This window comes from Notolepis coatsorum (assembly GCF_963971535.1).
Source record: "Notolepis coatsorum genome assembly, chromosome: 1".
Taxonomy (NCBI): domain Eukaryota; kingdom Metazoa; phylum Chordata; class Actinopteri; order Aulopiformes; family Paralepididae; genus Notolepis; species Notolepis coatsorum.
In genome coordinates, this window is record NC_140165.1 from 81,539,772 (window position 1) to 81,557,257 (window position 17,486).

Here is a 17,486-nt window from a genome sequence, read left to right on the forward strand (position 1 = left end):
GTTAGCTTATGTGCTAATGTGACTGGGCACTAATAAGGCACTGGTTTCATAGCTAGCTTCTATGCGAGTGTGTGTCGTGTTGAAGGTGACATCACAGTTCCCTATTACGACCAGCTACACTGACTTCATAACAATAGGTGCCTGACAAAATATCCCAAATAAATGCATCGTTCAAATAACTATTTGTTAGGATTAAATGTGGAAGTAACACAGCGGACTGCCATACTGTAATCGAGCAGCCCTATTCTCTGTCTCTCTTTCATCTCTCTCCACTGGGTCATTAATATATCAATGAAGAATTAATTCATATAATTTCGTTCATACTGTCCCTACATAACAGTCCACCTGTCTGTGTGTGTGTGTGTGTGTGTGTCTCTCTCTCTTCTCTCTCTCTCTCTTCTCTGTCTTGTCTGTCTCTCTCTTTCTCTCTCTTTCTTCTCTTTGTCTGTCTGTCTGTCTCTCTCTTTCTCTCTCTCTCTTCTCTCTGGTCTGTCTGCTTGTGTCTTTCTCTCTCTCTTCTCATGTATGTCTCTCTCTTCTCTCTTCCCTGTCTGTCGGTCTCTCTTCTCTTATCTGTCTGTCTCTCTTCTCTGTCCGTCTCTTTCTCTTTATTCTCTCTTATCTGTCTGTGTGTGTCTCCCTCTCACACTCTTTCTCTTATTTGTCTGCCTCTCTATTTCTCTCTCCTCTCTATGTCTGCCTCTCTATTTCTCTCCTCTCTCTTATCTATCTGTCTGTCTCTCTCTTTCTCATATGTGTGTGTGTGTCTCTCTCTTTCTCTTCTCTCCTATCTGTATGTGTGTGTGTGTGTGTCTCTTTCTATTATCTGTGTGTGTGTGTCTCTCTTTCTCTTCTCTCCTATCTGTATGTGTGTGTGTGTGTGTGTGTCTCTCTCTTTCTATTATCTGCCTGTCTGTCTGTCTCTCTCTCTCTCCCTTTGTCTCTCGTCCTCGTCAGAGTCTCATGAACATGTGACGTGCCTCGATGATGTGAAGACTGTGGTCCACATGCTGCACTCGGCTCTGAACCTGCCGGAACACCAGCTGACCACACACACACAACTGTTACACCAGCTAGACCTGCTCAAACAGCAGCTAGCCCCCATGGAGGAGGTACACACACACACACACACACACACACACACACACACACACACACACACACACACACACACACACACACACACACACACACACACACACACACATAACTACTATCGCACAAATAGCTGCTGTATGTCTGCTGACATAAATCATTATTTGACGTGTGTGTGTGTGTGTGTGTGTGTGTGTGTGTGTGTGTGTGTGTGTGTGTGTGTGTGTGTGTGTGTGTGTGTGTGTGTGTGTGTGTGTGTGTGTGTGTGTGTGTGTGTGTGTGTGTGTGTGTGTGTGTGTGTGTGTGTGTGTGTGTGTGTGTGTGTGTGTGTGTGTGTGTGTGTGTGTGTGTGTGTGTGTGTGTGTGTGTGTGGGTGTAGAAGTGGCTCTGTATGTGTGCCCCCGCTAATGTAATTTCCCCTAACCCTGCACAGGGGTATGCAGACGATGTACAGGTTGCCTCATATCATGCGGCTGAAATAAACACCATGCTCTCCAGAACCGACTCCTTTTTGGAGTGGTCTGGATTAGAGGTTACGGATTCAAAATGTGCAGTGTTTTATGAAAGGTGGAGTGGGGGAAACCGTTGGTATCACTCAAACACAGACACAATACCTGCATTCACAATTGGCAATAAACCCATTACAGTCTATTCACGTCATCATCAGACATACACATACCTGGGTCACAAGTTTAATGTGGCAGGTTAGTGGCAAGAACAGGTTGATGAAATCATCTCTGAATACACCAGCAGACTTGATTTCATTCATGCATCACCACTTCCACTCATCATGAAACTTGAGGCAATCAGAGTAATGGCATTGGCCAAAGTACAACATCTGTTCTCCAATGTACATATTCCACGAAAATCACTACATGATTTGACTGATAAAACCATACACCTAGTGAGACAATGGACTGGCCTCAACACACACACAGCACGCAACATTATATTTCACAGTAAACGTGAGGGTGGTCTGGGTGTTCCAAATTTTTAATGGGCATATATTGCTACACGGCTCTCCCATCTGTTGAATATGCTGAACAGTGACGACCAGTATGTGAGAATGCTCGCTCGTTCTTCTCTTTTCTTGGACCTAAAAAGACGTAAGGTCCCCCTGGCGCGTGGTTCGGACCCTAACTTCCTAGGCTTCAAGAGAAAGCCGAATGGAAAGCTGGACAGTCGCTCTCCTGGCTTCGGTGTGTGGTCAGACTGGCCGGACCTTAATGACATGTGTTGCTGGGCTGATGTTACCCTGGAGTGGGTGGGGTCTAACTCTGAGGCAGTGGCTGTCTCAGAGAATATTATATCTGACCGCAGTATCTGTGTCAGAGCATCTATGTCTGTGTGTGGAATGGATCACCAACTTCCACTGACTAATGCCCGAGGTCGCCTCCTGTGGGCACAACAGCAAAGACAGCGGGAACAATCGACTGAGTTGAGACTGCAGGGGAAGACTACTGCGGACCATTCTGTCTCTCACTCTGTGTTCAAAATGTTTGCCATTGGCATAGATGAGTGCATTGTTATCTTTACTTTGAAAGATTACAGGTCTTACCATCTAAACTGAATCTCTCCATCTGGTTTCCAGGCAATCATGCTCCTCCTCACTGTATTCATCATGGCAATGACCAAATAGCTGAAACCATGTCCCACATCTTAAATGGTTGCCATGTATACAGGGGCCTCTACATAAGTAGGCATGACAGAATAGTAGATTTGATAGTGAAAGATATCTTTTCTATTTTTATGTCCTCCATCACGCTGTTTAAGCATTCTACTGCGAAGCCAAGCATGTTTAACCTGTGCAATGATGATTCTGTGTTCTCTAATATTACAGCTAACACCCCTGATGTCTTTGTTGTAAATGAACACCTTAGGGAGGTGTCCATTCTTGAGGTTGGCTGTACTTTTGATTACAGCTTAGAAGAAGCCTTTCTAAACAAAGTGTTGAAATACCAACAGCTACAGCAGACCATCTCACAGCTAGGCTACAGATGTAAACTTCTAGTTTTTATCTTTGGCAGCCTAGGGCATGTGCACAAGTTGCTTGTGAGGGGCCTACAAATAGCCGGTCTCCCCAAAAGGAAGGCCAAGCAGTTAGCAAGGTACTGCTCAGTATCGGCTATTATAGGAAGCCGCTCAATTTGGAGGAGGCGTTGTTTCCTTTACCCATGATTCGTGTCCGATGTGTCTGACAAGTAGTTCAGCCATACTGTATGTAACAGCGTTGCATGCCGTCCATGCACTTTGTAACTGGCTGTCCTTTCATACTTTCTGACTGCACTGGCAGTGTTTATGTCCTTTGTATGAGGCTTCTTTGTACTTCTGTTCATGTGGACATAAATAAACATTTCAAATGTGTGTGTGTTTGTTTGTTTGTTTGTTTTAGGTAAAAGCCCAGATGTCATTGGAGGCAGAGTCTAAGTCAATCAAAGTAGCGTGGGCGGGGGTTGCCTACCTGTCACTGCAAGGAGGCTTCCTGGCTTACCTCACCTGGTATATCATTCTCTCGCTCTCACACACACACACAAAACGGTCTTGGTATTGAGACAATCACTGATTTCCCTCCACATTCAGACAAAGCCCCCCGGTAGCAGAGAACAATACTCTGCTAGTTAAGTTAAGACTAGTTATGATTGATTAAGGTGAGACTAGTTAAGACTAAGATTAGTTAAGTCAAAACTAGTTAAGCATAGTTAAGACTAGTTAAGTTAAGACTAGTTTAGATTAAGACTAGTTGGGTCTTTCAGCTGGTTGGTCAATTTGATCCGCGAGCGGCGATCAAATGAGTCATGTACCAGATTAAAAAACAGCAAAACTGGATAAACAAACATGTTATTAACCCCTTAATATGAATTGATATTCTCCTTTGGTTCATTACAATTTACTCAAGCATAGTAACAGACACAATATTTCGGACACTGGGAATACATTCCCTGAGGTCCATAGATGTCCCTAGATATACAAGAACATGCTAATGGACCTTGTAGAAGTGGAGCAATCTTCCATTTACTTGGGTATGTACTTTTAGGCGAATTTTCAGAAAAAAAGGGCTTAAAGGAAAACTCCAACATTTTGGGAAATTAGCTTATTTAACATCTTCCCTGGAGTTAGACAAGAAGATACATACCTTTTTTGTCTCTGTGCATGCATTAGGCTTAGGGAACAGCCGCTCCGTTAGCGTAGCTTAGCTTCATCACTGGAAGTTGGTCAGACTTGTACCCTGACGTTCCCTACAGTGCCCTACAGTCACGAAATACACTCCAAATACAACTCCAAAATGTTCCTGTAAACATGTTGTGACCTGTGTATTTACCACGTGGAGAAATAAAAAATAACTGAATTAGACAATTACGTTTTCTAAGCAAATATACTCTGAACAATTTTTTGCCTAACCACTCCTTTCTGGGCGCAGTCAGTGATTTCAACATGACGCCGTGTTTGTTTACATTCTCATTAATTCAAAGGATCCGAACCGATTGAAGTTTATGGATACCATGACTTAAAATCCTCTTACCTTGATGATTAAAAGCCTCCCCAATTTAGAAAACAGTATTCCAATGGCTGGTCTTGATAGGCTGCTAGCTAACGGAGCTAACCAACAAACACAGAACCGGGCGGACACTAAAGCAGATAACGAGGGTATAGCTTCCGGTCGGGGGGGGTTTCAAAATAAAAGAGCGACGTCTATAGCAGCGGAAATACGTTTATTTTGTACATTATCTAACATTAACACGAACCTAAACTAACTTTAGGTTAGTTGTAACGTTAGTTTAGGTTCGTGTTAACGTTAGATAAACGTATTTCCGCTGCTATAGACGTCGCTCTTTTATTTTGGAACCCCCTGGCTGGAAGTTAGCCTAGTTATCTGCTTTAGTGTCCGCCCGGTTCTGTGTTTGTTGGTTAGCTCCGTTAGCTAGCAGCCTATCAAGACCAGCCATTGGAATACTGTTTTCTAAATTGGGGAGGCTTTTAATCGTCAAGGTAAGAGGATTTTAAGTCATGGTATCCATAAACTTCAATCGGTTCGGATCCTTTGAATGAATGAGAATGTAAACAAACACGGCGTCACGTTGAAATCACTGACTGCGCCCAGAGAGGAGTGGTTAGGCAAAAAATTGTTCAGAGTATATTTGCTTAGAAAACGTAATTGTCGAATTCAATAATTTTTTATTTCTCCACGTGGTAAATACACAGGTCACAACATGCTTACAGGAACGTTTTGGAGTTGTATTTGGAGTGTATTTCGTGACTGTAGGGCACTGTAGGGAACGTCAGGGTACAAGTCTGACCAACTTCCAGTGATGAAGCTAAGCTACGCTAACGGAGCGACTGTTCCCTAAGCCTAATGCATGCACAGAGACAAAAAGGGTATGTATCTTCTTGTCTAACTCCAGGGAAGATGTTAAATAAGCTAATTTCCCAAAATGTTGGAGTTTTCCTCAACCTCCAGAGGTTAAGGTTTTTTAATATGATAATTAAGTATATCAGTGAAGGTACAGATGAAGGGTAGGATGTGCTTTTTCAATTAATCTGTCTGGTGTGTCAAATAAATCTTATGGTTCAGCACCAATTATATGTTGTATTATGGTTGTTTATTTATGTACAGTATGTATGTCTAATTATTGTCTACTCTCTGTGTGTGTGTGTGTGTGTGTGTGTGTGTGTGTGTGTGTGTGTGTGTGTGTGTGTGTGTGTGTGTGTGTGTGTGTGTGTGTGTGTGTGTGTGTGTGTGTGTGTGTGTGTGTGTGTGTGTGTGTGTGTGTGTGTGTGTGTGTGTGTGTGTGTGTGTGTGTTGTGTGTGTGTTGTAGGTATGTGTTTGCCTGGGATGTGATGGAGCCCGTCACATATTTCCTCACCTACAGCACCAGTATGGGCTTCTTTGCCTACTACATCCTGACTAAACAGGTGGGTGTGTGCGCACGTGCATGTGTGCAATGCATATATAAGGTGCATGCCGTAGGGGTGGAAATCTCATGATTCCATTGAATTCTGATGATCAGAACTCCAATTCAATGATCAAATGATTCTTCATCACATGTTTTATTTGATCTCATTCAGTACATAGTGATGTAATCATTATGCATACACCAGCTCACTGCGTAGTAAAACCTTTTTAAGTATTAAACAGAGTCAGTGGACTTGACTTCAGGTAATTACATAAAAGGATTTAAATAAACACACAATGCCAGGAAGCTGGACTACTGAAGTTAGAATTTTCTATGCAGAATCTTACAAGCTAGAATGATGCAGTCATTCACACACAGAGCATGTTCTGTAAGATGTAGGAGTCATGTGGACCTCCTGGGAAGCGGGAGACCACATTGAGCAGGTGGTTCTGGGTGTTGCAGATGATTTAAACGTTGATGGAGTGGTATTGCTTTCTGTTGAGATATGGCATCAGGGGAGAGTGCCTTGATGCGCACGTGCGTGCAGTCAATTGCACTGATGGTGTTGAGCAGACCAGCAGCGGGATCTTCTCTTGACTGGGATCTCTTGACAACTCGCTGGAGGTAGGGCTGGGCGATATGGTCTAACAATTTAATCTCAGATTTTTTCACACCACATCCGATTTACGATTTTAATAGATTTTTTCTCTTTTGAAAAGTAGAAACGCCAAGGAAATCATTCAAATAAGCTTTGTTTTTATCCGACACAAAAATGATCAAACCAAGATGAATTTCCCTATTGGGATTGAAGTGCAAACCTAACTGCCACCAATCTTCACTTCACAAAAAAAAAGTAAATATATATACATATATATATATGTATAAAAGGTTACTCTTAGTTATGACCTGCTAGTCCACGATCTGGGTGTATCTGACCACAAGACCATCTCAATGGAGCTGTCATTCCAGTCTCCACTCAACAAGCCCAAGCGCCAAATCCGTTTCAGGAACCTCAAAAACATCAACCCGGACACCATGACCCCCAGCTTCTCTCCTCTGTCAACTTCTCATCAGCAACTGAGTCAGTGGACTTCTACAATAAATCCCTGAACAGTCTTCTGGATCTCCATGCCCCTGTCAAATCCAAAACAGTCACCTTCGCACGCTCAGCCCCCTGGTACACCAGCGAGCTGCGGAGTATGAAGACTGCTGGGCGTGTCCTTGAGCCGTGACTCAAGGTCTCAGGACTCACTGTACACAAATTGGCCTACCGTGAACACCAGAAGGCCTATTCTAAATCCCTCAGACTGGCACGGTCCCAGTACTACTCCTCCATCATAAATGACAGTCCTGGAAACTCCAAGCAACTATTCTCCACCATCAACCACCTCCTCAAACCCCAAATATCACTTCACTCCGACTCCTCTGAGGAACAGTGTAGCAGCTTTGCCACCTTCTTCAGGACCAAAGTTGACACCATCCGCTCCCTCCTCTCTAGCCCCTCTGCCCCTCCAGTCCAAACAGTTGACCCACAGCCGGCGACTACTCAACCTCTCTGCTGCTTTTCAATCATCACACAGCGAGAGGTTGAGGAAATCGTCAGGAAAATTAAGCCTTCCACTTGTATCCTGGACCCCTTTCCCTCAGCCCTGGTGAAATACAATATTGTCGCTATGAGCCCTCTCATCACCAAGGTCATAAACCTCTCTCTCCAGGCTGGCCATGTCCCCTCTGCCCTTAAAACTGCAGTCATAAAACCACTAATTAAAAAACCCTCCCTAGACCCGGAAATCTTGGCCAACTACAGACCCATATCCAACCTCCCATTCCTGTCCAAGGTGCTGGAGAAGGTAGTTGCCGCTCAGCTTCAGGACCACCTAAACTCGAACCAACTTCTCGAGAAGTTCCAGTCAGGTTTCCGCTCTGGCCACACCACCGAAACTGCCCTGGTCAGGGTCACCAACGACCTACTGATGACGGCTGATGCTGGCTCTCCTTCCCTCCTCATCCTCCTTGACCTCACAGCAGCTTTCGACACCGTCGATCATGACATCCTCCTCCACCGGCTTCAATCCACCATCAGACTTTCAGACTCTGTCCTTGATTGGTTCAGATCTTACCTCACCGGGAGAACGGAGTATGTCTCCTTGGGAGAGGCAAGGTCTGACACCCATCATGTCACCTGTGGTGTCCCACAAGGATCAGTCCTCGGCCCCACCCTATTCACCCTCTACATGCTCCCCCTTGGCTCTGTCATCAGCCAGCATGGAATCTCTTTCCATTGCTACGCTGATGACACACAACTATACACTGCCATCATCATCCACATCATCCACCCTCACTTCCTGCCTGGAGGAGATAAAGTCGTGCATGAAATCCTACAGTTAAACAGCTCAAAAACAGAAGCCATCCTCATTGGTACCACCCACCAGATCCAATCTTCCCCCATCACCAGCATCTCCTTCTCAGGCCATGACCTTCCCCTCTCATCCACCGTCACCAACCTTGGTGTAAAAATTTACCCCCACCTACATTTCGAGACCCACATCAAACACATTTGCAAAACCTCCTTTTTCCACCTCAGGAACATTTCAAAAATCCGTTCCACACTCACCCTCCCAGATGCTGAAAAACTGGTCCACGCCGTTGTCTCCTCCAGGCTGGATTACTGTAACGGTGTAACGCACTTCTCATCGGGATTCCTAGCAAGAGTCTCCAGAGGCTCCAATACATCCAGAACAGCGCTGCTAGGATCCTGATGAGAGTGCGTAAGTACGACCACATCACACCCATCCTCCACTCACTTCACTGGCTCCCCATCACCACCCGGACTGAATACAAAATATCCCTTCTGACCCATCAATGCATCCACCGAAACGCTCCCCCCTACCTCAAAGATCTCCTCACCCCTGAACCCTCCACCTGTAACCTTCGCTCCGCCAACACAAACCGCCTCCATCCCCCCAGGACCAAGCTCCTCATGGTCGACCGGGCCTTCTGCTCGGCTGCTCCTTGCCTGTGGAATGCCCTCCCTGACTACCTCAGAGCACCACAGACCACTGCTCCCTTTAAAAGAGAACTTAAAACATACCTCTTCACGAAAGCCTTCCCTTAGTTTTAACCTTTTTATACATGTCTTGTGTTTTATCCCTTTTTTATGCTTTGTCTTGTTTCTTTAATTGCCTAATGTTTTTAAAGTCTGTTTTTAGTCTGTAGCACTCTGAGACTTGGTTTCCAGATATAGAGTGCATTATAAATCGAATGTATTATTATTATTATTATTATTATTATTATTATTATTATTATTATTATTATTATTACTATTGATCAAACAAAGATGAATGTCCCTATTGGGATTAATAGTGCAATAACTTGCTTTTTCACCAAACTTCACTTAAAACAAATAAAAAGGTGCCTCTTGATCAACAAACATGAATTTCCCTATTGGGATTAATAAAGTGCAAATCTAACTTTCACCAAACATCACTTTTTGTAAAATAAAAGGTGACTCAAAGAAAAAAACAGACGTTGCCACATGGTGGCCATCTTGCTACAGCGTAGCATGCCCACTCATAACATGAATGTCTATAGTGCATGTACTATTGAAATAACCATAGCTTGCAAAATGTTCAACCGTTTGGTTTGTTAAAAACATCAGAGATGTAGTTATCATACTGCATACTTATAATGGACTTTCATATGATAATAAAAAAAATTCTTCCAATCAAGAATCATAGCCACGTTAATAACGTTTGTAATAAACCAAACCAAAACTGTAGCAAGATGGCCACCGGCAAACTACGCGGGAGACTCCGCCTTGCACCATCTAGTCTTTATATATATCTATGGTTTGAGCGTCCTCAGTGACGGCTCCAGGGTATTGCACAGCTCCATTAGGACAGGTCTTGGTAGCCTGAGCCATCCCACTAGGTACTCATCGCTTTTTGCGAATAGGTCCACTCCCTCCTCAGTGCACGATCAGCGATATCTTCCAGCAGCAGTAGATATGCCATATTGTGTGTGTAGGCCTAGGGTGCAGACTTGGCCCTTTTGAATAGCGCGATTGATCACTGATTATTGGATGGCAAGGTTCAATTTACATGATTGATGTTCAAGTCCACGTGCAAGTTCAAGGTTTTATTTGTCACATGCAATATCATACCAGTAAGATAAAATATTAAAAAAAAATATATAATAATAGAGAACAAGACGGTATATAGCCTACATGAAAGGAATGGGATGTGCTGAGAGCAGAATGTAGATGTGTCCATTCTATTCTAGCTCTATCCACACGGTTGAATTTAGTCCATTTATTTATTCATTTATTTATCCACTGCCATTTGCAGTGTTTGTGTAGTGCTTTTATTTATTTTAGGACATCACAATGCCTTGTTGAATCATGACTATAAATGTCAATCTCGTATTTATTATTATTATTATAATGATTTAAATCCGAGGATGTCTGTAGAATCGATGTGAGTGCAATCACCAATGATTTCTCACAAATTAAGCCATGAAGAACACGGGTGCACACCAATAATGCAGGACATAATTCAGAAAACTTTATTCGGCATGCAACGACATGCAGCAATGGGCGGCACACACACACAGGAACACACGCATGCACTGTTTTTAGGGTCGCCGATGCGATTGAGCTCTGCGCTTGACCCATCCCGTCGTCCTTCCCCCCAAGGGCAGCCGGGAGCAGACAGGGTGTCAGCGAGGTACCGCGCCCTGGGACCAATCCAAGTGCTCCTGTTCGTCTTCGTCAGGGACGCGACGGCATCAGCAATCTGTTGTGCATGTTTTTCCATTGGGTTTCTCTTATCGGGGGGGGGGGGGGGGGACCCTTGCGAGCACAGGAGACAGTGTTTACCACTACACCACCATGCCGCTTTAATCTGGCCTATCTACGACTTTTCCGCATTCTTAAACCCTGTTCTTAGCTAAGAATGAACCATTCAGTAATGCCAGAATCGTCCTGGGAACTTTGTAAGTGGACTTTTTTGTAACTGCATTCGAGAATGAGGTCCATTGTCCTTGACCAAGGTACTGGTATTAAAACTGGAATTGGTCCCTGGGTGATGGAGTGGGGGTGCTGTCCACTGCTCCTAAATAGTTATGATGGTTAAATGTAGAGGATATGTTCCTGGTTTATGTAAATAGTTAGGATGGTTAAATACGGAGGATTACATTCCTGGTTTTAGGGCTGCACGATTCTTGCTAAAATGTGAATCACGATTTTTCCCTCTAAGAATTGAGATCACGATTATTTCACACGATTCTTATTTTCCGTCATCATTTAAAAAAGTAAAAAGTAAAAAAAATAATAATAATAAAATGTAAAGTAAACGAAAAATGTAAAAAATTGTCATTTAGAAATGAGATCGCATAGGTCTATGAATCGAGATTGCCATTTTTTTTTATTAATCGTGCAGCCCTACTGGTTTATGTAAATAGTTAGGATGGTTAAATACAGAGGATATGTTACTGGTTTATGTAAATAGTTAGGATGGTTAAATACAGAGGATATGTTACTGGTTTATGTAAATAGTTATGATGATTAAATACAGAGGATACATTCCTGGTTTATGTAAATAGTTAGGATGGTTAAAAACAGAGGATATGTTACTGGTTTATGTAAATAGTTAGGATGGTTAAAAACAGGATACATTCCTGGTTTATGTAAAAACAGGTGGAGGAAGAGGATACGAATCGATCAATTTGAGTCTAATCGATTCACAAATTCCTACTTCTAGCGGGCGAACCCTTGCTTTCCATTCTCGCTGTTCAGTTTCTGCTGCCTAATCTGCATATCTAAGCTTTTTCCTTTTATAAGTCTCCTCCACAAGATCCTCCCAAGGCATGGTCAATTCTATACAATAAACTAACCACTGGCTAACGGACCATAAAGTTTCTAAGGCTGAGACTATATGCCATTTGGAACAATCGATAAATCGGGACAAAATTATCCATAAATATCAATTTTTTTTAAATGATTATTTTGATTGTGTAACATATTTTATAAAAAATTGTTTAAAAAACGTTTTTCTTAAAAAAGAAAAGAAAAAATATATACCGGTATATATTTTTTGGGATGCTGTAGTTGGCCCACGACACTGACACACAAACGTTAAATAAGTGTTTTTGGTATTTTTTTAAGAAAAAAGTTTTTTAAACGCCACTTATTGATTTCACGCAGTTATCGATAAATCGATAAGTGGTCTCAGCCTTAAAAGTTTCCCTCCCAAATCTACCTGCATCTCCCAATCATTAGCTCCCTTTGGGTGGCATGACTCATACCTGCCTAAAAACCTACCTCCTCTACATTTCTCTCCCTCACGGACATCTACGGGTCCCCATCTACCCATTGTTTTAGGTTCTGTGGCTGGTCAGGAAGGCCAGTAACGTGGTTGGGGTGGAGCTGGACTCTCTAGCAATGGTGGTGGAGAGGAGCCTTGCTAAGCTCCAGGCCAGGGGTGGCCAACCAGTCAGAGACTAAGAGCCACAAAAAAATGACTGTGGTATCACAAAGAGCCACACCATATACCAGCGTTTCTCAACCTTTTTTTTCAGTCACGGCACCCTTCATGTGTTTATAGGTCTCACCCTCTGGCCTCTGAAGTTGCTAATGTCTTTTTTATTTGGGCCTCACAGGGTTAAAAGTACCCTGTGAGACCCACGGTTGCAAAATTACAAAATCACTTTTAGCCATTTAAAAAAATAATGTTTATTTAAAAAATGTTAAAGGGGAACTATTTTACTATTTCTTTCACTATTTGGGCACTTTTACACAATTCCTGTGAGTCTATGGAACACCTAGGTTTTAAAAAAAAAAATGCATTGTTTTGTATTTCTAATCAAGTACTAAAAACCGCATTTTTCTACCTCAAGATCTTAAGCCGTTTTGAGGCTGGGCTCCAACCACTGTGTGGCCTGGTGCCAACTGCCACATCAACTGCCACATTATTATGCAGCTGAGAAATCTCTGACATCACAGATATGCACATTTTCAGATGACTCAGTTCAGTGAGGGTGAATATTGTGAGAGGAGAATTGGAAGAATTCGCCAATATGAGAATTAGAGACATATATCCTATTAATATAAGTCCACATAGCTAAGAAACAATGGTAAACACTGAAAAAAGCCATTTATAAGATAGTTCCCCTTTAAGCACATGTATAGTCAATTGGTCCTGTTGTTCAGCCTCACAATGCTATTTGATAGTAAATGTGTTTATATGTCCCACCCTCTGGCCTCTGAAGTTGCTAATTTCTTTTTAATTTGGGCCTCACAGGGTTAACCTCTTAAGCCCGAGATATACAGTAAAAGTGTATATTTTCAGCATTATGTTTGTTTACCAATTATTTTAACTGTTATTAGTGAAATATAAGATTATAGAAATCTCAGGGCATTGAGTCGGAAACCGGCGCATATTGACAGGAGGAAGTGGCACAGCCAAAAGTGAGTGTAGTCTTTTGAAGGAAGAGACTCAGGGCTTTCAAATTTCGAAAAACTACCCTACCCAGCTCACACCAGCCCCTGTCAATCATCTGCCTTCTGTATTTACTTTTTAATTTCTCTTATTTTTTGGGATTATCTCCCACAAACCTGAACGTTATTGCCATAAAACAGAACGCAGTTAGTTTCTCTACCTTTCTGTGAACGTCTTGCAAAAAACGGTGTTGCAATATGATGAAAAATGGTGGAGAAATTTACATTATAAAAAAGATGGCAGAATTCAGTACTGTATCTACAAAACCTTCTGTTTAATCATCTTCCCTTTATTCATTTGCTTAGATTTTTCAGGTCTGGTCAATTTTAGCATGGTGTTATTTATAGTCAAAGATAATTTTTTTTTAAATAGAATTGATATTCTCCTTTGGTTCATTACAATTTACTCAAGCCTAGTAACAGACACACTATTTCTGACACTGATCCATATATGTCCCTAGATTCAGATACCAAGAACATGCAAATGGACCATTTAAAAAAAAATTGTAAATGTTTATTCTACGTCCTTATGGAATGAGTGCCATACAAAAAAAAAATTTTTTTATTTTTTTTTTATGGATGGAAGAGCCGCACATTGACGGGCAAAGAGCCGCATGCGGCTCGCGAGCCGCGGGTTGGCCACCCCTGCTCCAGGCCATCAGGGAAAACCCCTCCCACCCACTATACACAGACTTGGCTGACAGGAGGAGCATGTTCAGTGCTAGACTAACACTCCCTAAATGTAGCACTGAACGGCACAGGAAGTCCTTCATTCCGACAGCCATCAGACTTTACAATGCATCAATGTGCCTCACTGCATCACTGAGCACAGGGTGACAGTTACCATATTCCTGGACTTTTACTTTTAAAACAACACTGTTCAATATTACTGTAGACTTCTGTATATTTTTACTGTATATTTTGATTATTATTATCTTATTCTTAGGCCTAGATATTTTTTTTTTTTTTTTTTTTTTTTTTTTAATTCAGATAATGGTTGAAGAAGTGCGTCTTTAGTCGACGGCGAAAGATTGGACGTGATTCGGCTGTCCTAACTGGGGTGGGTAGTTCATTCCACCATTGTGGGGCAAGGACTGAGAATAGGCGACTTCTCTTTGATGACCCTCCCGGAGCTTGGATAGGAGTAGGTCTGAGGCGGCCAGAAGATGCAGAGCGTAGGGGTCTTGAGGGTGTGTAGTTAGAGACCATTGACCGGAGGTAGGCGGGAGCGGTTCCCTTTGCCGCACGGTATGCTAGGTCGAGGGCCTTGAAGCGGATTCGTGCAGCAATGGGGAGCCAATGCAGGTCCCTAAGAAGTGGGGTGACATGGGCCGACTTCGGTAGGTTTGAGATCAGGCGGGCCGCTGCGTTCTGAATGAGTTGAAGAGGCTTAGTGGCAGTGGCCGGGAGGCCAGCGAGCAGTGCATTGCAGTAGTCGAGGCGGGAGATAACTGTTGATTGGACGAGGAGTTGGGTGGCTTCTTTTGTCAGGAAGGGGCGTATCCTTCTGACGTTGCTCAGGAGGAATCGGCAGGTTCTGGTCGTCGCTGCGATGTGAGCAGAGAAGTTCAACTGGTCGTCGAGGACAACACCAAGGTTCTTGGCGGTCGGGGACGCAGTCACAGCTGCATTCTCGACTGTGATTGAAAGGTCGGTTAGGGGGGAGGATTTGGCCGGCAGGTGGAGCAATTCTGTTTTGCTTAGGTTCACTTTCCACCATACTCCACAGTATACTCCTTCTTTCTCACCTTTTTCCACTGCTTTCTTATGTAATTATTGTGCTGTTAAGTCAAAGTTTGTATGTTATATTTAATGCTGTGTGTGTGTGTGTTTCTGTGTCTATGTGTAGGACTTGTTCTACCCAGATGCTAAGGATCGCCAGTTCCTTCATTACTTCCATAAGAAAGCTAAGATGGAGAGATTCAACATCAATGAATACAACCAGCTGAAAGACCAGCTGGCGACGGTGAGAGAACACACACACACACACACACACACACACACGCACGCACACACACAGTTACAGTCTGCCTCTCTGTGTGTGTCTGTCTCTCTGTCTGTCTTTCTCTGTCTCTCCCTCTCTCTCTGTCTGTCTGTCTCTCTCTGTCTCTCCCTCTCTCTCTGTCTGTCTCTCTCTGTCTGTAGGTGGAGGATGATCTGAAGAGGTTGAGGAATCCGATCCAGCTACAACTCCCAGTAGACCACATACAGCCCAGGAGCTAAACACACAAAGAGACACGCATGCACAAACAAACAGACAGATACACACACACTTACAGACACTTGTCTCCTATTTCTGCTCATCTGTGTTAGATAATAAAGGTGTTTGTTGAGTTTGGATGTCTCTCCAAGTTACTGCATACATTTTTTATTTTTTTTTTTATTAGATTTAGAATGTTTTTCACTCTATATGATCAGCGATAAATATAGGCTGTTCACCGAATGTTTGTGTAGTTCTCTCTCTGTAACCACTTTAGAAAAGAAACGCCTCATTTCTGTGTTGTGGTAAAGCAGGAAAAACACTGGAAAAGCATAATATTTCTGTTCCACTGTGACTTTTTTTTATAAGATCCAGTAATAAGACACCAAATTATAAAATATTTGTTGATATATTTCACATATATCAACACATAGTAGGGGTGTAAAGGTACGCGTATCCGTACCGAACCGAACGGCTGTGTAGTGTACCGAACGAATACAACGGTATGTTAACCACTAACGACCGCCCACAGGGGCTGTTTTTTCACAATCTAATATAATTATTATTCTTTTAAAAAAAAATTACAATTTATTAATTTCAATTTAGAATATTCGTTGACAGCCCTACAAGTACAATTAGTTACTGCACACTACATCACCCCTGAGTGGAACATGGAAAGCCAAACTTTCCCCCACTGTACCAAAAACCCGTACCGAACCGTGACTTCAAAACCGAGGTACGTACTGTACTGTGGTTTTTGTGTACCGTTACACCCCTAACACATAGCAACCGTTGTTTCTTCCAACATGGCGAACAAATGGACTTTAGTTAGGTAAAAGGCCTCTGTTCCCTTCATACCTTCTATGGTAGAGAGGTCAAACATTCTGCCGTGATGTCATCAAACGGGAGCTCCGCCCACAAGGCTGTTCAGAACACGGTTTCGGCTCCTTGTTTTACCGGGCCACTCTCCTCACAAAACCAAAATCCCAAACGATACTTTAATTTGGTAGAACAAATAACCACTCAAATTGTTGCCAACCCCTGTGCACACACACAAGCGAGTCAAGTGATTGGGGAAGTTGCAATAACTTATATATTTTCAACGTTTAGATTTTTTTATATGCAATTTAAATAAATATTGGCTCTATCTAAACTGTTTTCAGTGACGGCAGAAACACCTTTGACCTCCCTACCTGTGGTTTCTGACAGAAGATGATATCAATACGAGGTTTTCACAGCTGAAAAGTTTATTCACTCCATCAGTCATTGGTCAACATAACAGGGCTCTTCACCAGAAAACAATGCCGATTTATTTTGCACATCATCTCACACACATCCATAAACAGTTCAGTTCACATTCATTTAGTTTGACAGTTATTGAGAGGACATGTGAATGAATATGGCCACCAGTGATGTCATCGGGAGGTACAGTAGCAGTCCATATAAGACAAGGTGTTGCTATTCTATCATCTACATCATTTCATTGAGCTGTAATTAACACAACACAAGGATTCAATGTCCCTGATGATGACATCACTGGTGACTAGGGCTGACTAATAGTCAACTAATCGATCGAAAGGAGCCGTAGTCGACTGCCAATCTCTCAGTCGAATGCAAAGAAATATATATATTTAATAAAAAAATAAATGTATCATTCCATTTGGGCTCATTCAGAGCCACGCCCCTTTGACCATATTAGGGCTAGCGTGCCAGTAAGGAAGTCAATGGGAGGACGGGTAAATTTGCGAACGCCTAAACTATATCTTAAATTATGGCTATGGGTCTAATATACGCCCGTCGCTT

The 17,486-nt window shown here is 42.6% G+C and overlaps 1 protein-coding gene across 1 annotated transcript in view; it reads left to right on the forward strand.

Annotated features, from left to right (window-relative positions):
* Window positions 1–15,816, forward strand: part of LOC311234197 (calcium uniporter regulatory subunit MCUb, mitochondrial-like) — a 55,799-nt gene extending 39,983 nt beyond the window's left edge. The window contains exons 5-9 of the mRNA XM_084321320.1: window positions 958–1,112; window positions 3,488–3,594; window positions 5,911–6,007; window positions 15,333–15,449; window positions 15,629–15,816. Of these exons, the coding sequence (XP_084177446.1) occupies window positions 958–1,112; window positions 3,488–3,594; window positions 5,911–6,007; window positions 15,333–15,449; window positions 15,629–15,706 (554 nt within the window). The 3' untranslated portion in view covers window positions 15,707–15,816. The remainder of the gene's footprint in view (window positions 1–957; window positions 1,113–3,487; window positions 3,595–5,910; window positions 6,008–15,332; window positions 15,450–15,628) is intronic.
* The last annotated feature ends 1,670 nt before the right edge of the window (window positions 15,817–17,486 follow it).